Source organism: Mustelus asterias, chromosome 17, assembly GCF_964213995.1.
Source record: "Mustelus asterias chromosome 17, sMusAst1.hap1.1, whole genome shotgun sequence".
Classification (NCBI taxonomy): Eukaryota; Metazoa; Chordata; class Chondrichthyes; order Carcharhiniformes; family Triakidae; genus Mustelus; species Mustelus asterias.
The window spans coordinates 90,460,536-90,484,506 of record NC_135817.1 but is presented as its reverse complement, the minus strand read 5'-3'; the positions used below and the strand labels follow the sequence as shown (position 1 = coordinate 90,484,506).

The 23,971-nt window shown below is 49.5% G+C and overlaps 1 protein-coding gene across 2 annotated transcripts in view; it reads right to left on the bottom strand.

Annotated features, from left to right (window-relative positions):
• Positions 1-261: 261 nt before the first annotated feature.
• Positions 262-23,971, bottom strand: part of LOC144506667 (fibroblast growth factor 5-like) — a 101,716-nt gene continuing 78,006 nt past the window's right edge. The window contains exons 2-5 of one of the 2 annotated variants that reach the window (XM_078233081.1): positions 20,741-20,843; positions 16,271-16,444; positions 2,468-2,571; positions 262-715 (exon numbers count right to left, since the gene is read on the bottom strand). In XM_078233081.1, coding sequence (XP_078089207.1) covers positions 497-715; positions 2,468-2,571; positions 16,271-16,444; positions 20,741-20,834 — 591 coding nt within the window. In that variant the 5' untranslated portion in view covers positions 20,835-20,843 and the 3' untranslated portion in view covers positions 262-496. The remainder of the gene's footprint in view (positions 716-2,467; positions 2,572-16,270; positions 16,445-20,740; positions 20,844-23,971) is intronic. The other variant, XM_078233082.1, reaches the window with a different exon arrangement.

Here is a 23,971-nt window from a genome sequence, read left to right as displayed (position 1 = left end):
GGAGATACAGGACGGATATCAGAGGTAGGTTCTTTACGCAGAGAGTGGTTGGGGTGTGGAATGGACTGCCTGCAGTGATAGTGGAGTCAGACACTTTAGAAACATTTAAGCGGTTATTGGATAGGCACATGGAGCACACCAGGATGATAGGGAGTGGGATAGCTTGATCTTGGTTTCAGATAAAGCTCGGCACAACATCGTGGGCCGAAGGGCCTGTTCTGTGCTGTACTGTTCTATGTTCCCCTTCTCCACTCACCCCAACCGACTGTTTAATGCTCCAAAGCCAATGCAGTGACCTTGACTCATGATTCATTCTTGACTCAATTCAAATCCCATCTGCAAAATACTATTTGTGCAAATTCAACTAGCAATATAATTTAAGTAAAATATTTCTCTGTGACCCAGTTCATGCTGCAGTTCCTGAAATCCTCAGTCACTTAGACAATGTTCCAAGTCTTAAATAAAGATCTACATCTGCTAATTCTCAAATTCACTGTCATTCCTGGTGGCGCAGCAAATGTTCCTTAGTAACATCCCTAACCAACCGTGGGATGAAGTGTGTGCTGGGATGGTGTAGACGGGCTTTGCTTCCGTTTTTAGCCCCTCCTCTTTTGGTTAGTCCCACGTAGAGCCGAGGATGTGTGTGTGACGAATAAGTAGTATAATGGTTTTCCTCCACCTGCTCCTTGAAGAGACAGTCTGCTGTGAATGTTGCCTAAACACAAACACAACAGGTTTTAGATCACTCACCAAAATAGCACAACATCCACTTCTAACTCTGTACTCCGTGCACCCTCAGGCAGGATCTTCAATGGTGAAGCAGGCTCGAGGGGCAAAATGGCCTACTGCTCCTATTTTGCTTCTACCCAGGGAGAGTAAGAAACTGCCCCAGCATAATTAAGGACCCCATGCACCCCGGACATTCTCTCTTCCACCTTCCATTGGGATAAAGATACAAAAGTCTGAGGTCACGTACCAGCCGACTCAAGAACAGCTTCTTCCCTGCTGCTGTTAGACTTTTGAATGGACTTATCTCGCACTAAGTTGATCTTTCTCTACACCCTAGCTATGACTAGTCACACTACATTCTGCACTCCCTCCTTTCCTTCTCTATGAACGGTATGTTTTGACTGTATAGCGCGCAAGAAACAATACTTTTCACTATGTTAATACATGTGACAATAATAAATCAAATCAGCTATCCCAGTGAGAGTCAGCACCTTCAGGAACTGTATCCCAGTGAGAGTCAGCACCTTCAGGAACTGTCCCCCAGTGAGAGTCAGCACCTTCAGGAACTGTATCCCAGTGAGAGTCAGCACCTTCAGGAACTGTCCCCCAATGAGAGTCAGCACCTTCAGGAACTATCCCCCAGTGAGAGCACCTTTAGGAACTGTATCTCAGTGAGAGTCAGCACCTTCAGGAACTGTCCTCCAGTGAGAGCACCTTCAGGAACTGTACCCCAGTGAGAGTCAGCACCTTCAGGAACTGTACCCCAGTGAGAGTCAGCACCTTCAGGAACTGTACCCCAGTGAGAGTCAGCACCTTCAGGAACTGTCCCCCAGTGGCACTCAACGGGCCCCTGGAACCCTCTGTTGCTTTGGTGGAGGAGCTGTGTTGAAAGGGGTATGTATTTACATTTGGAAGAACATAAGAACTAGGAATAGGAGTAGGCCATCTGTCCCCTCGAGCCTGCTCCGCCATTCAATAAGATTACGGCTAATCTTTTCATAGACTCAGCTCCACTTAAACTGCCCGCTCACCATAACCCTAAATTCCTTTACTGTTCAAAAATCTATCTATCCTTGCCTTTAAAACATTCAATGAGGGAGCCTCAATTGGTTCACTCGGCAGGGAATTCCACAGATTCACAACCCTTTGTGTGAAGAAGTTACTCCTCAACTGAGTCCTAAATCTGCTTCCCCTTATTTTGAGGCTATGCCCCCTAGTTCTAGTTTCACCCGCTCGTGGAAACAACTTCCCTGCTTCTATCTTATCTATTCCCTTCATAATCTTATATGTTTCTATAAGATTTCCCCTCATCTGAATTCCAATGAGTATAGCCCCAGTCTACTCAGTCTCTCCTCATAAGCCAACCTCCTCAACAGGAATCAACCTAGTGAATCTCCTCTGCACCCCCTCCAGTGCCAGCTTATCCTTTCTCAAGTAAGGAGACCAAAACTGTACACAGTACTCCAGGTGTGGCCCCACCAGCACCTTATACAGCTGCAATATAACCTCGCGGTTTTTAAACTCCATCTCTCTCGCAATGAAGGACAAAATTCCATTTGCCCTCTTAATTACCTGCTGCACCTGCAAACCAACGTTTTGTGATTCATGCACAAGGACACCCAGGTCCCTCTGCACAGCAGCATGCTGCAATTGTTTATCATTTAAAGCTGTTCACCAAGTCACTGAGGTGGACTGGGGAAGGTGGGGGGATTCAGTGGTTTTACACCGTGATACTTACCGACCCATATAAGATTCCTTTGCTGGTTATTGCAAGAAACAATCGAGTGACGACAGCTCGAATGGCAACAATCCCAATCTTCACTGAAAATAGCTCCATGATACCTGTTGAAGTGAAGAGAGCAGTGAGTGGTGCTGGAAACAATGATTTAACACAGCTAATGATAGTGTGAGGGAGCTGGATTAACATCAGGACAGATACAGTCAGTAACCCAGGGTGCTGGGGGGAGAGGGGTTACTGAGTGACAGTGTGAGGGAGCTGGATTAACATCAGGACAGATACAGTCAGTAACACAGGGTGCTGGGGGGAGAGGGGTTACTGAGTGACAGTGTGAGGGAGCTGGATTAACATCAGGACAGATACAGTCAGTAACACAGGGTGCTGGGGGGAGAGGGGTTACTGAGTGACAGTGTGAGGGAGCTGGATTAACATCAGTAGAGATACAGTCAGTAACACAGGGTGCTGGGGGAGAGGGGTTACTGAGTGACAGTGTGAGGGAGCTGGGTTAACATCAGGACAGATACAGTCAGTAACACAGGGTGCTGGGGGAGAGGGGTTACTGAGTGACAGTGTGAGGGAGCTGGATTAACATCAGTAGAGATACAGTCAGTAACACAGGGTGCTGGGGGAGAGGGGTTACTGAGTGACGGTGTGAGGGAGCTGGGTTAACATCAGTAGAGCAGTGAGTTACAAACTGAAATCTGATTGGAATTGTGGTTGAGAGGTGATACCCAGGACTGAGTTCCAGGCTGGAATCTAATTGAATGATCAGTTAAGGTATGTTTTGAACAACTCAATTCTTTTGAATATCCCAAAGCCTCAGACTAATTACAGTTGAAGTCAGCATTTCATGAGAATGGTATAAGGATTATATTACTGGACTTGTAATCGGGAGTCCTGGGACATGCCTGTGAAATCCAAGCATCATTAAATTCAGTGAATTAAATTGAATAAATCTGGGTTATGAAACTAGTTTCAGTGATGGTGAGAAATTACTGGGTTGTTGTAAAAACCCATCTGGTTCAGTGATGTCCTTAAGGGAAGGAAATCTGCCCTCTTTACCCAGTCTGGCCCACATGTGGGGGGTGATATTCCAGCCTTGCTATACCTGACGCAGATCACGTTCATCCAGGGAAATTGCGTGAGGTCCTGAAAGCGGGTTTTGCGCCTGGTGCCAAACTGTTTTTAATCGTCCCAGCCCCTTTTCTAATGGCGAAAAACCGGATCTCCCCAGAAAGGATGTGAGGCCGATTCATATATTTAAATAGTATTTAAATACGGCCATTTGACATTGGATTCTCTCAGCTCCCGGAACATTTGGAAATTGTGCGGGTTAGGGTGCATTGGCCGCGCTAAATTCTCCCTCAGTGTACCCAAACAGGCGCCGGAGTGTGGCGACTTAAAATGAACACTTGGTCTCCACCAGCTCTGACCAGGCGTGCTGGTCACACTGAGGGACTCGGAGGCCATTGAAACCCCTGGGTGGTCAGGGACATGGCTGCGCAGTGTCCAACCTGGCACACTGGCAGTGCCAGTTGCACAATGCCAGTGTGCCAAGGATGTAGGGCCTGAGTGGAGGTCACGAAGGAGTGGGACATTAAGGGAGGCATGTCGGTGGCTATGAAGAAGGGGTGGTGAAGCAGTAGGACATGGACGGGGCGCCCCCATTCCGGCGATCTGTGTTGGGGAGGAGGTGGGAAAGCATGCCGCTGACGAGGGGAGATGGAGGTCGCGATGTAGATGTGGGGGAGGGAGGCGCCCAGCGCACTGTGAGATTGGGGCCCCTGGTGAAATGATGCCCCAGCACCTCTCCATTGTGTTAACAAACTGTTGTTAAATAAAGTTTGTTTTGATGAAAGCTCCCTGATTTGTCAGGAGAATCCACGCTGGAGTGAAACATCCTTATTCTCACAATGCCACAACAGCAAATAGTTGGGGTCCAGTCTGGCTTCAAATGATATCTTGTGGTTTTTGATCTGCTACCCTAACAATGATATAAATAGCAAAAGTTTGCAGAGTTCTGAGATTCAGAGGAATCTGGGTGTCCCAGTGCATGAGTCACAGGAGGCGATTATACAGGAACAGCATGTAAAGAATTATATGCCCTGTTTGTGAACAGAACTCCCACTCACCTGAAGAAGGGGCTTGGAGCTCCGAAAGCTTGTGTGGCTTTTGCTACCAAATAAACCTGTTGGACTTTAACCTGGTGTTGTGAGACTTCTTACTCTTCCACAAAGGCAGTGGAAGGGGAGTCTTTGAATATTTTTAAGGCAGAGACAGACAGATTCTTGAAAACGGGGTGAAAGGTTATCGGGGTGAAAGGTTATTGGGGTAGCCTGGAACATGGGGTTGAGGTCACAATTAGATCAGTAATTATCTTACTGAATGGGGGAGTAGGCTGGAGGGGCTTCTCCTGCTCCTGGTCCGTATGCACTTTCATAGAGTCATAGAGGTTTACAGCATGGAAACAGGCCCTTCGGCCCAACTTGTCCATGCCGCCATTTGTTTTAAAATCCCTAAGCTAATCCTAATTGCCTGCATTTGGCCCATATCTCTCTATACCCATCGTACCCATGTAACTGTCTAATTGCTTTTTAAATGATAAAATTGTACCCAACTCTACTACTACCTCTGGCAGCTTGTTCCAGACACTCACCACCCTCTGTGTGAAAACATTTCCCCTCTGGACACTTTTGTATCTCTCCCCTCTCACCTTAAACCTATGCCCTCTAGTTTTAGACTCCCCTATCTTTGGGAAAAGATATTGACTATCTACCTTGTCTGTGCCCCTCATTATTTTATAGACCTCTATAAGGTCACCCCTCAGCCTCCTACGCTACAGAGAAAAAAGTTCCAGTCTATTCAGCCTCTCCTTATAACTCAATCCATCAAGTCCCGGTAGCATCCTAGTAAATCTTTTCTGCACTCTTTCTAGTTTAATAAGATCCTTTCTATAATAGGGTGACCAGAATTGCACACAGTATTCCAAGTGTGGCCTTATCAATGTCTTGTACAACTTCAACAAGATGTCCCAACTCCTGTATTCAATGTTCTGACCGATGGAACCAAGCATGCCGAATGCCTTCTTCACCACTCTGTCCACCTGTGACTCCACTTTCAAGGAGCTATGAACATGTACCCCTAGATCTCTTTGTTCTGTAACTCTCCCCAACGTCCTACCATTAACTGAGTAAGTCCTGCCCTGGTTCAATCTACCAAAATGCATCACCTCGCATTTGTCTAAATTAAACTCCATCTGCCATTTGTCAGCCCACTGGCCCAATTGATCAAGATCCCGTTGCAATTGGAGATAACTTTCTTCACTGTCCACTATGCCACCAATCTTAGAACATAGAACATTACAGTGCAGTACAGGCCCTTCGGCCCTCGATGTTGCGCCGACCAGTGAAACCAATCTAAAGCCCATCTAACCTACACTATTCCAATATCATCCATATGTTTATCCAATAACCATTTGAATGCTCTTAATGTTGACGAGTCCACTACTGCTGTAGGCAGGGCATTCCATGCCCCTACTACTCTCTGAGTAAAGAACCTACCTCTGACATCTGTCCTATATCTCTCACCCCTCAATTTAAAGCTATGTCCCCTCGTGTTAGCCATCACCATCCAAGGAAAAAGGCTCTCACTATCCACCCTATCTAATCCTCTGATCATCTTGTATGCCTCTATTAAGTCACCTCTTAACCTTCTTCTCTCTAACGAAAACAACCTCAAGCTCCTCAGCCTTTCCTCATACGATTTTCCCACCATACCAGGCAACATCCTCGTAAATCTCCTCTGCACCCTTTCCAACACTTCCACATCTTTCCTATAATACGGCGACCAGAACTGTACGCAATACTCCAAATGCGGCCGCACCAGAGTTTTGTACAGTTGCAGCATGACCTCCTGGCTCTGAAACTCAATCCCTCGACCAATAAAAGCTAACACACCATACGCCTTCTTAACAACCCTATCAACCTGGGTGCCAACTTTCAGGGATCTATGCACATGGACACCCAGATCCCTCTGTTCATCCACACTACCAAGTATCTTACCATTAGCCCAGTACTCTGTATTCCTGATGTCTTGGTGTCATCTGCAAACTTACTAACCATGCCCCCTATATTCTCATCCAAATCATTAAGAGAAATGACAAATAACAGTGGGCCCAGCACTGATCCCTGAGGCACACCACTGGTCAGAGGCCTCCAGTTTGAAAAACAACTCTCTACAACCACCCTCTGGCTTCTGTCAAGAAGCCAATTTTGTATCCATTTAGATACCTCACCCTGGATCCCGTGAGATTTAACTTTATGCAACAACCTACCATGCGGTACCTTGTCAAAGGCCTTGCTAAAGTCCATGTGGACAACATCAACTGCAGGCATTTAGAGACGTAAGGACTGATTAGGGACAGTCAGCATGGCTTTGTGAGTGGAAAATCATGTCTCACAAATTTAATTGAGTGTTTTGAAGGGGTTACCCCTTCAAAACACTCAATTAAATTTGTGAGACATGATTTTCCACTCACAAAGCTATGCTGACTGTCCCTAATCAGTCCTTGCGTCTCTAAATGCCTGTAGATCCTGTCTCTCAAAATACCTTCCAACAACTTACCCACCACAGATGTGAGGCTCACTGGTCTGTAGTTCCCAGGCTTTTCCCTGCAGCCCTTTTTAAGCAAAGGCACAACATTTGCCACCCTCCAATCTTCAGGCACCTCACCCGTGACCACTGATGATTCAAATATCTCGGCTAGGAGACCTGCAAGTTCCTCCCTAGCTTCCAACAATGTCCTGGGATACACTTCATCAGGTCCCAGGGATTTATCTACCTTGATGCGCTTTAAGACTTCCAGCACCTCCTTCTCTGTAATATGTACACTCCTCAAGACATCACTATTTATTTCCCCAAGTTCCCTAACATCCATGCTTTTCTCAACAGTGAATACTGATGAGAAATATTCATTTAGGATCTCACCCAGTTCCTTCAGTTTTATATTATTTTTTCCTCTTTTATCACCATGGTCCGTTTATTTGTGAAGCAGAAATGCTTCCCCATTTTGGGTATGTGGTCGTCCTGTATTCAGCTCAGTAATGTTTTGAATTTTCAATGTTTTTCTGTAGTTTGATCCATCAACAGTGTAGATCCTTTTACTGTTATTAATCCTTGTCTTATCCTTTTGAATTTGCCTCGCTAGTAACAGAGGTTATGTTGGGGATTGGGAACGCATTCAAATTCCGTCAAATCTCCCCATAAGGCCACCGCATTTAAATATCACAATGAGAGGTTTAAAATAAAACAGAGAAACTGGAAACGCACAGCAGGTTAGGTTCTTACTCTGTGGAGAGAGAGGTCAGCGATCCTTCACCTCATTTCTCACTCTGCTACAACTCCTTCCTTTGAAGTTTGTTGCCTCCCAGGTGCCAAGGTCAGCGATGTCTCTGATCGCGTGCACAGCGTTCTAAAGAGGGAAGGTGATCAGCCAGATGTCGTGGTACATGTCGGTACCAATGACGTGGGAAGGAAGAGTGAGGAGGTCCTAAAGAGGGAGTACAAAGAGCTTGGAAGGAAGTTAAAAAGCAGGACCCCGAGGGTAGCAATCTCAGGATTGCTACCTGAGCCACATGCCAGTGAGGGCAGGAGTAGGATGCTTGGGCGGATAAACACGTGGCTGAGGAACTGGTGCAGGGGGCAGGGTTTCCAATTCTTGGATCATTGGGACCTCTTCTGGGGCAGGTGGGACCTGTACAAGAGAGACGGGTTACACCTAAACTACAAGGGGACCAATATACTTGCAGGGAGATTTGCGAGTGTTATTGGGGAGCGTTTAAACTAGATTTGCAGGGGGGTGGGAACCAGAGTGCCAGAGCAGATAGTGGAGCAGGGGTAAAAAGACAGGTTAGTTCAAGCAAAATCACAAATGGAAGGGTAGAGTGTGGTGGAAATAATTTTTTGAGGTGTGTCTATTTCAATGCCAGGAGTATTGTGGGGAAGGCAGATGAGCTGAAGGCGTGGATAGACACGTGGAAATATGACATTATAGCCATTAGTGAAACTTGGCTACAGGAGGGGCAGGACTGGCAGCTCAATGTTCCAGGGTTCCAATGTTTCAGGCGGGATAGAGGCAGAGGGATAAAAGGTGGGGGGGTGGCATTGTTGGTCAGGGAAAATGTTACAGCGGTACTCAGGCAGGATAGATTAGGGAGCTTGTCTACAGAGGCCCTATGGGTGGAGCTGAGAAACAGGAAAGGTATGACCACATTAATGGGCTTGTATTATAGACCACCCAATAGTCAGCGAGAATTGGAGGAGCAAATCAGCGGAGAGATAGCTGACAACTGCAAGAAACACAAAGTTGTGATAGTAGGGGATTTTAATTTTCCACATATAGATTGGGACTCGCATACTGTTAAAGGTTTAGACGGGGTAGAGTTTGTAAAATGTGTTCAGGAGAATTTTCTACATCAGTATATAGACGTGCCAACTAGAGAGGATGCGATATTGGATCTCCGATTGGGAAATGAGTTAGGGCAGGTGATGGATGTGAGTGTGAGGGAACACTTTGGATCCAGTGATCATAATGCCATTAGTTTCAACCTGATCGTGGATAAGGATAGATCTGGTCCTCGGGTTGAAGTTCTGAACTGGAAAAAGGCCAAATTTGATGAAATGAGAAGGGATCTGGGAAGTGTGGATTGGCACAGGCTGTTCTCTGGTAAGGATGTAAATGGAAAGTGGGAGGCCTTCAAAGGAGAAATTTTGAGAGTGCAGAGTTTGTATGTTCCTGTCAGGATTAAAGGCAAAGTAAATAGGAATAAGGAACCTTGGTTCTCGAGGGAGATTGTAACACTGATTAAGAGGAAGAGAGAGTTGTATGAAATGTACAGGCAGCAAGGAACAGATCAGATGCTCGAGGAGTATAAAAAGTGCAAGAAGCTACTTAAGAGGGAAATCAGGAGGGCTAAAAGAAGACATGAGGTTGCTTTGGCAGACAGAGTGAAGGAAAATCCAAAGAGCTTCTGTAGGTATGTTAGGAGCAAAAGGATAGTGAGGGATAAAATTGGTCCTCTTGAAGACCAGAGTGGTACACTGTGTATGGAACCAAAAGAGATGGGGGAGATACTAAATGGTTTTTTTGCATCCGTATTTACTGAGGAAACGGGCATGGAGTCTACGGAAATAGGGCAAACTGGTAGGGAGGCCATGGAACCTTTACAGATTAAAGGGGAGGAGGTGCTCGCTGTCTTGAGGCAAATCAGAGTGGATAAATCCCCAGGACCGGATAGGGTATTCCCACAGACCTTGAGGGAAGCTAGTGTTGAACTTGCAGGGGCCCTGGCAGACATATTTAAAATGTCTGTATTCACGGGGGAGGTGCCGGATGATTGGACGGTGGCTCATGTTGTTCCGTTGTTTAAAAAAGGTTCCAAAAGAAATCCGGGAAATTATCGGCCAGTAAGTTTGATGTCGGTGGTGGGCAAGTTATTGGAAGGTGTGATAAGGGATAGGATCTACAAATATTTGGATAGACAGGGACTTATTAGGGAGAGTCAACATGGCTTTGTGCGTGGTAGGTCATGTTTGACCAATCGATTAGAGTTTTTCGAGGAGGTTACCAGGAAAGTGGATGAAGGGAAGGCGGTGGATGTTGTCTACCTGGATTTCAGCAAGGCCTTTGACAAGGTCCCTCATGGGAGGTTAGTTAGGAAGGTTCAGTCACTAGGTATACATGGGGAGGTAGTAAATTGGATAAGACACTGGCTCAATGGAAGAAGCCAGAGAGTGGTTGTGGAGGATTGCTTCTCTGAGTGGAGGCCTGTGACTAGTGGTGTGCCGCAGGGATAGGTGTTGGGTCCAATGTTGTTTGTCATCTATATCAATGATCTGGATGATAATGTGGTAAATTGGATCAGCAAGTTTGCTGATGATACAAAGATTGGAGGTGTAGTGGACAGTGAGGAAGGTTTTCAAAGCTTGCAGAGGGATTTGGACCAACTAGAAAAATGGGCTGAAAAATGGCAAATGGAATTTAACGCAGACAAGTGTGAGATATTGCACTTTGGAAAGACAAACCAAAGAAGAACGTACAGGGTAAATGGTAGGACTCTGAAGAGTGCAGTTGAACAGAGGGATGGCATCCGTGTCGATGATCCGGCACGTCTTGCAGAGGTTGCTGTGGCAGGGTTGTGTGGTGTCGTGGTCACTGTTCTCCTGAAGGCTGGGTAGTTTGCTGCGGACAATGGTCTGTTTGAGGTTGTGCAGTTGTTTGAAGGCAAGAAGTGGGGGTGTGGGGATGGCCTTGGCGAGATGTTCGTCTTCATCAATGACATGTTGAAGGGTCCGGAGAAGATGTCGAAGCCTCGGAGGCTCCGGAGAAGCTACGACATCTTCTCCGGAGCCTTCAACATGTCATTGATGAAGACGAACATCTTACCAAGGCCATCCCCACACCCCCACTTCTTGCCTTCAAACAACTGCACAACCTCAAACAGACCATTGTCCGCAGCAAACTACCCAGCCTTCAGGAGAACAGTGACCACGACACCACACAACTCTGCCACAGCAACCTCTGCAAGACGTGCCGGATCATCGACACGGATGCCATCATCTCACGTGAGAACACCATCCACCAGGTACACGGTACATACTCTTGCAACTCGGCCAACGTTGTCGACCTGATACGCTGCAGGAAAGGATGTCCCGAGGCATGGTACATTGGGGAGACCATGCAGACGCTACGACAATGGATGAATGAACACCCCTCGACAATCACCAGGCAAGAGTGTTTTCCTGTTGGGGAACACTTCAGCGGTCACGGGCATTCGGCCTCTGATTTTCAGGTAAGCGTTCTCCAAGGCGGCCTTCATGACACACGACAACGCAAGGTCGCTGAGCAGAAACTGATAGCCAAGTGCCGCACACATGAGGACGGTCTCAACCGGGATCTTGGGTTCATGTCACACTATCTGTAACCCCCACGACTTGCCTGGGCTTGCAAAATCTCACTAACTGTCCTGTCTGGAGACAATACACATCTCTTTAACCTGTGCTTAACGCTTTCTCCACTCGCATTGTCTGTACCTTTAAGACTTGATTACCTGTAAAGACTCACATTCCAATTATTATTTTGTAAATTGAGTTTGTGTCTTTATATGCCCTGTTTGTGAACAGAACTCCCACTCACCTGATGAAGGGGCAGCGCTCCGAAAGTTAGTGGCTTTTGCTCCCAAATAAACCTGTTGGGCTTTAACCTGGTGTTGTGAGACTTGTTACAATAAATGCTGGCCAGCCAGCGGCGTCCATGTCCCACAAATGAATTTTAAAAAATCAATGATGATGAAGTGCAGATGGTCGAGAGCTTCAAGTTTCCAGGTGTCCAGATCACCAACAACCTGTCCTGGTCCCCCCATTGCCGACACGATAGTTAAGAAAGCCCCACCAACGCCTCTACTTTCTCAAGAGGGTAAGGAAATTTGGCATGTCAACTACGACTCTCACCAACTTTTACAGGTGCACCATAGAAAGCATTCTTTCTGGTTGTATCACAGCTTGGTATGGCTCCTGCTCTGCCCAAGACCGCAAGGAACTACAAAAGGTTGTGAATGTAGCCCAATCCATCACGCAAACCAGCCTCCCATCCATTGACTCTGTCTACACTTCCCGCTGCCTCGGCAAAGCAGCCAGCATAATTAAGGACCCCACGCACCCCGGTCATTCTCTCTTCCACCTTCCATCGGGAAAAAGATACAAAAGTCTGAGGACACGCACCAACCGACTCAAGAACAGCTTCTTCCCTGCTGCTGTCAGACTTTTGAATGGTCTTACCTTGCATTAAGTTGATCTTTCTCTACACCTTAGCTATGACTGTAACACTACATTCTGCACTCTCTCCTTTCCTTCTCTATGAACAGTATGCTTTGTCTGTATAGCGCGCAAGAAACAATACTTTTCACTGTATGTTAATACATGTGACAATAATAAATCAAATCAAATCAAATCAAACATGGTCACAAAGGGGCTGATTATTCTGTGTGATTTGGTGGAATTGTATTCTCCACCCTGTGTAGATTTATCGCAACTTGTGAGCTGAATTCGATTTTTATCCCTCTCTTATCTTGAAACTATTATTTCCAAGTGAGCCCCCCCATTTCTAACCGAGCCCCTCCATTTCTAACTGAGCCCCCCCATTTCTAACTGAGCCCCCCCATTTCTAACCGAGCCCCTCCATTTCTAACTGAGCCCCCCCATTTCTAACCGAGCCCCTCCATTTCTAACCGAGCCCCTCCATTTCTAACTGAGCCCCCCATTTCTAACTGAGCCCCCCCATTTCTAACTGAGCCCCTCCATTAGCTTCAAGTCATTTTTGCCACTCTGTTCACCATGTCTGCTCAGATCTTGGTCCCAAATTATTTCAAGTGGAATTTGTGCTCACAGTGCAGTTCATTCTTGTCCCACTCCAGGTATCAGTTCCCTTTCACATCAGATTTCAGCCCCACATTTATTTTCCGGATCTTTCCATCCCTGTGCCAGTCAACAACTAGCTCAACAAGTAACTCCAAGGCCTTGCTTTTGAATTTTACTCCTAATTACTGATTCTCCCCCCGGCAGAATCTCTTCCTTTTTGCTCCCTGATGTCGTTGGACCCCCGTTGACTCCATCAAGATCTACTGTGCCTATTAACCACACTCTCCCAGTGACAGAGCTGCTGTGCCCATTAACCACACTCTCCCAGTGACAGGGCTGCTGTGCCCATTAACCACACTCTCCCAGTGACATAGCTGCTGTGCCCATTAACCACACTCTCCCAGTGACAGAGCTGCTGTGCCCATTAACCACACTCTCCCAGTGACAGAGCTGCTGTGCCCATTAACCACACTCTCCCAGTGACAGAGCTGCTGTGCCCATTAACCACACTCTCCCAGTGACAGAGCTGCTGTGCCCATTAACCACACTCTCCCAGTGACAGAGCTGCTGTGCCCATTAACCACACTCTCCCAGTGACAGAGCTGCTGTACCCATTAACCACACTGTGTCAGTGACAGAGCTGCTGTGCCCATTAACCACACTCTCCCAGTGACAGGGCTGCTGTGCCCATTAACCACACGGTGTCAGTGACAGAGCTGCTGTGCCCATTAACCACACTGTGTCAGTGACAGAGCTGCTGTGCCCATTAACCACACTCTCCCAGTGACAGAGCTGCTGTGCCCATTAACCACACTCTCCCAGTGACAGAGCTGCTGTGCCCATTAACCACGCAGTACCAGTGACAGAGCTGCTGTGCCCATTAACCACACTCTCCCAGTGACAGAGCTGCTGTGCCCATTAACCACACTGTGTCAGTGACAGAGCTGCTGTGCCCATTAACCACACTGTGTCAGTGACAGAGCTGCTGTGCCCATTAACCACACGGTGTCAGTGACAGAGCTGCTGTGCCCATTAACCACACTCTCCCAGTGACAGAGCTGCTCTGCCATTAACCACACTCTCCCAGTGACAGGGCTGCTGTGCCCATTAACCACACGGTGTCAGTGACAGAGCTGCTGTGCCCATTAACCACACGGTGTCAGTGACAGAGCTGCTGTGCCCATTAACCACACGGTGTCAGTGACAGAGCTGCTGTGCCCATTAACCACACTGTGTCAGTGACAGAGCTCCTGTGCCCATTAACCACACGGTGTCAGTGACAGAGCTGCTGTGCCCATTAACCACACTGTGTCAGTGACTGAGCTGCTGTGCCCATTAACCACACGGTGTCAGTGACAGAGCTGCTGTGCCCATTAACCACACGGTGTCAGTGACAGAGCTGCTGTGCCCATTAACCACACGGTGTCAGTGACAGAGCTGCTGTGCCCATTAACCACACGGTGTCAGTGACAGAGCTGCTGTGCCCATTAACCACACGGTGTCAGTGACAGAGCTGCTGTGCCCATTAACCACACTGTGTCAGTGACAGAGCTGCTGTGCCCATTAACCACACTCTCCCAGTGACAGAGCTGCTGTGCCCATTAACCACACTCTCCCAGTGACAGAGCTGCTGTGCCCATTAACCACACTCTCTCAGTGACAGAGCTGCTGTGCCCATTAACCACACTCTCCCAGTGACAGAGCTGCTGTGCCCATTAACCACACTGTGTCAGTGACAGAGCTGCTGTGCCCATTAACCACACGGTGTCAGTGACAGAGCTGCTGTGCCCATTAACCACGCAGTACCAGTGACAGAGCTGCTGTGCCCATTAACCACACGGTGTCAGTGACAGAGCTGCTGTGCCCATTAACCACACTCTCCCAGTGACAGAGCTGCTGTGCCCATTAACCACACTGTGTCAGTGACAGAGCTGCTGTGCCCATTAACCACACTCTCCCAGTGACAGAGCTGCTGTGCCCATTAACCACACTCTCCCAGTGACAGAGCTGCTGTGCCCATTAACCACACTCTCCCAGTGACAGAGCTGCTGTGCCCATTAACCACACTCTCCCAGTGACCGAGCTGCTGTGCCCATTAACCACACTCTCCCAGTGACAGAGCTGCTGTGCCCATTAACCACACTCTCCCAGTGACAGAGCTGCTGTGCCCATTAACCACACTCTCCCAGTGACAGAGCTGCTGTGCCCATTAACCACACTGTGTCAGTGACAGCTGCTGTGCCCATTAACCACACTCTCCCAGTGACAGAGCTGCTGTGCCCATTAACCACACTCTCCCAGTGACAGAGCTGCTGTGCCCATTAACCACGCAGTACCAGTGACAGAGCTGCTGTGCCATTAATCACACTGTGTCAGTGACAGAGCTGCTGTGCCCATTAACCACACTCTCCCAGTGACAGAGCTGCTGTGCCCATTAACCACACTGTGTCAGTGACAGAGCTGCTGTGCCCATTAACCACACTCTCCCAGTGACAGAGCTGCTGTGCCCATTAACAACACTCTCCCAGTGACAGAGCTGCTGTGCCCATTAACCACACTGTGTCAGTGACAGAGCTGCTGTGCCCATTAACCACACTCTCCCAGTGACAGGGCTGCTGTGCCCATTAACCACACTGTGTCAGTGACAGAGCTGCTGTGCCCATTAACCACACTCTCCCAGTGACAGAGCTGCTGTGCCCATTAACCACACGGTGTCAGTGACAGGGCTGCTGTGCCCATTAACCACACTGTGTCAGTGACAGAGCTGCTGTGCCCATTAACCACACGGTGTCAGTGACAGAGCTGCTGTGCCCATTAACCACGCAGTACCAGTGACAGAGCTGCTGTGCCATTAACCACACTCTCCCAGTGACAGGGCTGCTGTGCCCATTAACCACACGGTGTCAGTGACAGAGCTGCTGTGCCCATTAACCACACGGTGTCAGTGACAGAGCTGCTGTGCCCATTAACCACACGGTGTCAGTGACAGAGCTGCTGTGCCCATTAACCACACTGTGTCAGTGACAGAGCTCCTGTGCCCATTAACCACACGGTGTCAGTGACAGAGCTGCTGTGCCCATTAACCACACTGTGTCAGTGACTGAGCTGCTGTGCCCATTAACCACACGGTGTCAGTGACAGAGCTGCTGTGCCCATTAACCACACGGTGTCAGTGACAGAGCTGCTGTGCCCATTAACCACACGGTGTCAGTGACAGAGCTGCTGTGCCCATTAACCACACGGTGTCAGTGACAGAGCTGCTGTGCCCATTAACCACACGGTGTCAGTGACAGAGCTGCTGTGCCCATTAACCACACTGTGTCAGTGACAGAGCTGCTGTGCCCATTAACCACACTGTGTCAGTGACAGAGCGGCTCCCCAGCTACTCACCATAGTCACTGCTTTGGTGAGCTCCATTGACTCTGCCGTTGGGAAGGATTTGGAGATGGAAGCCGATTCCAATGCTGCAGAAGAGGAATTGCTGTTTGCTCTTCTTATTACTCACTCCAGTCTCTCCGCAGCGCCTCCAGTCCAATAATGGAGAACGCAGTGTCGGATCTGACTCTGCGAAATGAAAGACAAGTGATTGAGGTGAGACTGGGAGTTCACTGAGATACAATGACCATGTCACTTAGAGAAAGGAGACCAGGAGATATCAGAGACAAACGTGCTCAACAGGGGAAGAGAGAAGAGGAATATTGTCTCCCAGAGAGGAGCGAATTTGTGAATTTCTTAACCCAGAGGGCTGTAGAGGTCGGGTCGCCAAGTGTGTTCAAGGCTGAGATAGATGTTAACCAGGAAGGGAATTCATGGTTATGGATAAGGCAAGATTATCAAATCAGACCAGTAATGATTTCACTGAATTTCAGAGCAGACTTGCTGGGCTGAATGGTCTATTTCTGCTCCTACACCTTGTGGTTCTGTGGAAGAAATAAATAAGGTAATTTCAGAAGGGACTGAGCATCGCAGATTGGAAAAGGGGTTTCAGTTATAGAGAAAAGGAGATTATTCTGTGTACCCCAGCGAGAGGAGCAGCAAGCGCTCTGAAAGCTAGTGTGGCTTTTGCGACCAAATAAACCTGTTGGACTTTAACCTGGTGTTGTGAGACTACATACTGTGTTTACCCCAGTGAGAGTCAGTGTGTGTGGGACCCGTACCCCAGTGAGAGTCAGTGTGTGTGGGACCAGTACCCCAGTGAGAGTCAGAGTGTGTGGGACCCGTACCCCAGTGAGAGTCAGTCTGTGTGGGACCCGTACCCCAGTGAGAGTCAGTGTGTGTGGAACCCGTACCCCAGTGAGAGTCAGTGTGTGTGGGACCCGTACCCCAGTGAGAGTCAGTGTGTGTGGGACCCGTACCCCAGTGAGAGTCAGTGTGTGTGGGACCCGTACCCCAGTGAGAGTCAGTGTGTGTGGAACCCGTACCCCAGTGACAGTCAGTGTGTGTGGAACCCGTACCCCAGTGAGAGTCAGTGTGTGTGGAACCTGTACCCCAGTGAGAGTCAGTGTGTGTGGGACCCGTACCCCAGTGAGAGTCAGTGTGTCTGGGACCCGTACCCCAGTGAGAGTCAGTGTGTGTGGAACCCATACCCCAGTGAGAGTCAGTGTGTGTGGGACCCGTACCCCAGTGAGAGTCAGTGTGTGTGGAACCCGTACCCCAGTGAGAGTCAGTGTGTGTGGAACCCGTACCCCAGTGAGAGTCAGTGTGTGTGGGACCCGTACCCCAGTGAGAGTCAGTGTGTGTGGGACCCGTACCCCAGTGAGAGTCAGTGTGTCTGGGACCCGTACCCCTGTGAGAGTCAGTGTGTGTGGAACCCGTACCCCAGTGAGAGTCAGTGTGTGTGGAACCCGTACCCCAGTGAGAGTCAGTGTGTGTGGGACCCGTACCCCAGTGAGAGTCAGTGTGTGTGGGACCCGTACCCCAGTGAGAGTCAGTGTGTCTGGGACCCGTACCCCAGTGAGAGTCAGTGTGTGTGGGACCCGTACCCCAGTGAGAGTCAGTGTGTGTGGAACCCGTACCCCTGTGAGAGTCAGTGTGTCTGGGATCTGTACCCCTGTGGGAGTCAGTGTGTGTGGGATCTGTATCCCTGTGGGAGTCAGTGTGTGTGGGACCCATACCCCAGTGAGAGTCAGTGTGTGTGGGACCTGTACCCCAGTGAGAGTCAGTGTGTGTGGGAGCTGTACCCCAGTGAGAGTCAGTGTGTGTGGGACCCATACCCCAGTGAGAGTCAGTGTGTGTGGGACCCGTACCCCAGTGAGAGTCAGTGTGTGTGGGACCCGTACCCCAGTGAGAGTCAGTGTGTGTGGGACCCGTACCCCAGTGAGAGTCAGTGTGTGTGGGACCCGTACCCCAGTGAGAGTCAGTGTGTGTGGGACCCGTACCCCAGTGAGAGTCAGTGTGTGTGGGACCCGTACCCCAGTGAGAGTCAGTGTGTGTGGGACCCGTACCCCAGTGAGAGTCAGTGTGTGTGGGGCCCGTACCCCAGTGAGAGTCAGTGTGTGTGGGATCTGTACCCCTGTGGGAGTGGATATTTGGTCATGTTTTCCAGTGGCTATGTTGTCACAATGTGTTTTAAACAGTGGGACTGGTCAATCTTTTTGGTGACCTATCAGGACGAAATCTCTTTGCCATCTTTAGATGAAGCAACAAAGAATGGAGATATTGCGAAGAGACATGTGGAGAGATTAGTGACCAATACGTCATTGGCAAGGTCAGCACTGGGCTCTCCTCTCTTTCACACACTCCTCCCTCCAGTAATTACACATTGTCATTCCATTCGCAGCAGAATCAAATACAACCTAATCTCCCCACACTTCCGAGTTTGTGCCCCTGACTTATGGAGTCCCCTATGAGTGTTCCTTTTCTGCATTTTTACCCTCCCTGCTCAACAAACTGACTCTCATTGGGGTACAGTTCCACACACACTGACTCTCACTGGGGTATGGGTCCCACACACACTGACTCTCACTGGGGTACGGGTCCCACACACACTGATTCTCACTGGGGTACGGGTCCCACACACACTGACTCTCACTGGGGTACGGGTCCCACACACACTGATTCTCACTGGGGTACGGGTCTCACACACACTGATTCTCACTGGGGTACGGGTCCCACACACACTGATTCTCACTGGGGTACGGGTCCCACACACACTGACTCTCACTGGGGTACGGGTCCCACACACACTGACTCTCACTGGGGTACGGGTTCCACACACACTGACTCTCACTGGGGTACGGGTTCCACACACACTGACTCTCACTGGGGTACGGGTCCCACACACACTGACTCTCACTGGGGTACAGGTCCCACACACACTGACTCTCACTGGGGTACGGGTTCCACACACACTGATTCTCACTGGGGTACGGGTCCCACACACACTGACTCTCACTGGGGTACGGGTCCCACACACACTGACTCTCACTGGGGTACGGGTCCCACACACACTGACTCTCACTGGGGTACGGGTCGCACACACACTGACTCTCACTGGGGTACGGGTCCCACACACACTGATTCTTACTGGGGTATGGGTCCCACACACACTGACTCTCACTGGGGTACGGGTCCCACACACACTGACTCTCACTGGGGTACGGGTTCCACACACACTGACTCTCACTGTTATTAGGGCACCATAATTATTTTTAATGTTTTGTTTACCTGGTGCTCTTATAATCCAGATTCCTCACCCCCCCCCCCCCCCCCCCGCCACTGTATGACCTACCCCACACCCGTCTGTCTGTTTCACCCCTGCATCTGACCTTCTCCCCCCGCCTGCCCTCACCCACCCCCTGACAGCTCCCCCCCCCGTGTGACCTCTCCTCCAGCCTGACCTCTCCCCCGCCTGACCCCTCCCCCTGCCCGACCTCTCCCCCCCGTCTGACCTCCCCTCCGTCTGACCTCCCCTCCGTCTGACCTCCCCCGCCTGACCTCTCCCCCAGCTGACCTCTCCCCCAACTGACCTTTGCCCTGCCTGACATCTCCCCCCGACCTCTCCCCGTGTCTGAGTGAAGGTGGCTGTGCTGAGTTGTGGTGTTTGAGCTGCTGTGTGTGTGATTGGATAGTATGAAGCTAGGCTGGCTGCTGATCCTGTTGTCTGTATCACTGGGCACTCCACTGGCCAAGAGCTTTCGCTGTCCTCATTTCAAATCTGAGGTCTGAGGCACGGTAGCACAGTGGTTAGCACTGCTGCTTCACAGCTCCAGGGTCCCGGGTTCGATGCTCGGGTCACTGTCTGTGTGGAGTTTGCACATTCTCCTCGTGACTGCGTGGGTTTCCTCCGGGTGCTCCGGTTTCCTCCCACAGTCCAAAGATGTGCGGGTTAGGGTTGATTGGCCAGGTTAAAAATTGCCCCTTAGAGTCCTGAGATGCGTAGGTTAGAGGGATTAGCGGGTAAATATGTGGGGGTAGGGCCTGGGTGGGATTGTGGTCGGTGCAGACTCGATGGGCCGAATGGCCTCCTTCTGCACTGTAGGGTTTCTATGATTTCTATGATTCTATTGATTAGTACATGGTGTGACCAGCAGACTCTCTCACAAGCTGTGGCTAACTGCACCCAGCTCACCACTCAGAAACAATGCCTCATGGCGCCAGGGACCCGGGTTCGATTCCTGACTTGGATCACTGTCTGTTCGGATTCTGCACGTTCTCCCCGTGTCTGCGTGGGTTTCCTCCGGGTGCTCTGGTTTCCTCCCACAGTCCGATACATGTGCTTGGTCAGGTGCATTGACCGTGCTAAATTCTCCCTCAGCGTAACCGAACAGGCGCCGGAGTGTGGTGACACGGGGATTTTCACAGTAATTTAACCGCAGTGTGACTAATAAATAAACTTTAAACGTTATGTCCAGTCCATACCTTGCCACTTGACCTTGTCTTTGGGATGGGAGTTTCTCCATGTCCGGCTGTGTAATGCTCCTGCTTTGTTTCGGGTTAGTGCTTCTGAAGACATCTCTTGAACCTTCACAAACATTAACATCACAAGCAGGCAGTTGAAGAATCCCTGAGCTGGAGTTAGAGTGACTCCTCGCGACATTACCCTGGACTAGTGGCTCAGTTAAAATCTTAAACAATTTCTCAGTTGTCCCAGGGATTACACCCTCACAGAACAAACTCCAAACCACACCAATTATTTACTGAATGATTGCAGTGATCAAACTGAAAGGAAATATTTTTGTTGTAATTTTTGAGTCGGAGTTGTTGGCAGTGATATTTATAGGATGATTTATGGTGATGTGTTTTACACTGGGACTGATAATCAATGTCCTCTAATAAAAGTAAACACTATGGTGCAGGGTCATACATCACAGGACACTCTGAACTCCCGCTCTCACCAATTCCACGCAAAGCCAAGCTGCTGCCATGGTGAATGAGTGAACAGTGCGAGGGAGCAGTTTCTCTGTGATACCCTCTGCCCAGCTCCCTCATCCAGTGCAGTAAAAGCGTAACATGTACCCGACTGTATTGATGCTCAACAGGGGAGACACAACGCAAACCAACAATTCTAATCCTGTCCAGTGACCTTAACTGGCAAATGCATCAGCTTGTGCTTAATGTGTACGCAGGAGGGTGATGTATATGTGTGAGAATGCATTTTTGTCTGATATGTGAGCACATAGACAAAGATAAAATAGGCAGAATTCTCTGAAATCCTGAAGGTGCTGACCCTCACTGGGACACAGTTCCTGAAGGTGCTGACTCTCACTGGGACACAGTTCCTGAAGGTGCTGACTCTCACTGGGATACAGTTCCTGAAGGTTTGACTCTCACTGGGATACAGTTCCTGAAGGTGCTGACTCTCACTGGGGGACAGTTCCTGAAGGTGCTGACTCTCACTGGAATACAGTTCCTGAAGGTGCTGACTCTCACTGGGATACAGTTCCTGAAGGTGCTGACTCTCACTGGGGGACAGTTCCTGAAGGTGCTCTCACTGGGATACAGTTCCTGAAGGTGCTGACTCTGACTGGGATACAGTTCCTGAAGGTTTGACTCTCACTGGGATACAGTTCCTGAAGGTGCTGACTCTCACTGGAATACAGTTCCTGAAGGTGCTGACTCTCACTGGGATACAGTTCCTGAAGGTGCTGACTCTCACTGGGGGACAGTTCCTGAAGGTGCTCTCACTGGGATACAGTTCCTGAAGGTGCTGACTCTCACTGGGATACAGTTCCTGAAGGTGCTGACTCTCACTGGGATACAGTTCCTGAAGGCGCTGACTCTCACTGGGATACAGTTCCTGAAGGTGCTGACTCTCACTGGGATACAGTTCCTGAAGGTGCTGACTCTCACTGGGATACAGTTCCTGAAGGTGCTGACTCTCACTGGGATACAGTTCCTGAAGGTGCGGTCTCTCACTGGGATACAGTTCCTGAAGGCGCTGACTCTCACTGGGATACAGTTCCTGAAGGTGCTGACTCTCACTGGGATACAGTTCCTGAAGGTGCTGACTCTCACTGGGATACAGTTCCTGAAGGTGCTGACTCTCACTGGGATACAGTTCCTGAAGGTGCTGAATCTCACTGGGATACAGTTCCTGAAGGTGCTCTCACTGGGATACAGTTCCTGAAGGTGCTCTCACTGGGATACAGTTCCTGAAGGTGCTCTCACTGGGATACAGTTCCTGAAGGTGCTGACTCTCACTGGGACACAGTTCCTGAAGGTGCTGACTCTCACTGGGATACAGTTCCTGAAGGTGCTCTCACTGGGATACAGTTCCTGAAGGTGCTCTCACTGGGATACAGTTCCTGAAGGTGCTGACTCTCACTGGGGGACAGTTCCTGAAGGTGTGACTCTCACTGGGATACAGTTCCTGAAGGTGCTGACTCTCACTGGGATACAGTTCCTGAAGGTGCTGACTCTCACTGGGATACAGTTCCTGAAGGTGCTGACTCTCACTGGGATACAGTTCCTGAAGGTGCTGACTCTCACTGGGATACAGTTCCTGAAGGTGCTGACTCTCACTGGGATACAGTTCCTGAAGGTGTGACTCTCACTGGGATACAGTTCCTGAAGGTGCTGACTCTCACTGGGATACAGTTCCGGAAGGTGCTGACTCTAACTGGGGGACAGTTCCTGAAGGTGCTGACTCTCACTGGGATACAGTTCCGGAAGGTGCTGACTCTAACTGGGGGACAGTTCCTGAAGGTGCTGACTCTCACTGGGATACAGTTCCTGAAGGTGCTGACTCTCACTGGGATACAGTTCCTGAAGGTGCTGACTCTAACTGGGATACAGTTCCTGAAGGTGCTCTCACTGGGATACAGTTCCTGAAGGTGCTGACTCTCACTGGGATACAGTTCCTGAAGGTGCTGACTCTCACTGGGATACAGTTCCTGAAGGTGCTGACTCTCACTGGGGGACAGTTCCTGAAGGTGCTGACTCTCACTGGGATACAGTTCCTGAAGGTGCTGACTCTCACTGGGATACAGTTCCTGAAGGTGCTGACTCTCACTGGGACACAGTTCCTGAAGGTGCTGACTCTCACTGGGATACAGTTCCTGAAGGTGCTGACTCTCACTGGGATACAGTTCCTGAAGGTGCTGACTCTCACTGGGATACAGTTCCTGAAGGTGCTGACTCTCACTGGGATACAGTTCCTGAAGGTGCTGACTCTCACTGGGATACAGTTCCTGAAGGTGTGACTCTCACTGGGATACAGTTCCTGAAGGTGCTGACTCTCACTGGGATACAGTTCCTGAAGGTGCTGACTCTCACTGGGATACAGTTCCTGAAGGTGCTGACGCTCACTGGGATACGGTTCCTGAAGGTGCTCTCACTGGGATACAGTTCCTGAAGGTGCTGACTCTCACTGGGATACAGTTCCTGAAGGTGTGACTCTGACTGGGATACAGTTCCTGAAGGTGTGACTCTCACTGGGATACAGTTCCTGAAGGTGCTGACTCTCACTGGAATACAGTTCCTGAAGGTGCTGACTCTCACTGGAATACAGTTCCTGAAGGTGCTGACTCTCACTGGGGGACAGTTCCTGAAGGTGCTCTCACTGGGATACAGTTCCTGAAGGTGCTGACTCTCACTGGGATACAGTTCCTGAAGGTGCTGACTCTCACTGGGATACAGTTCCTGAAGGCG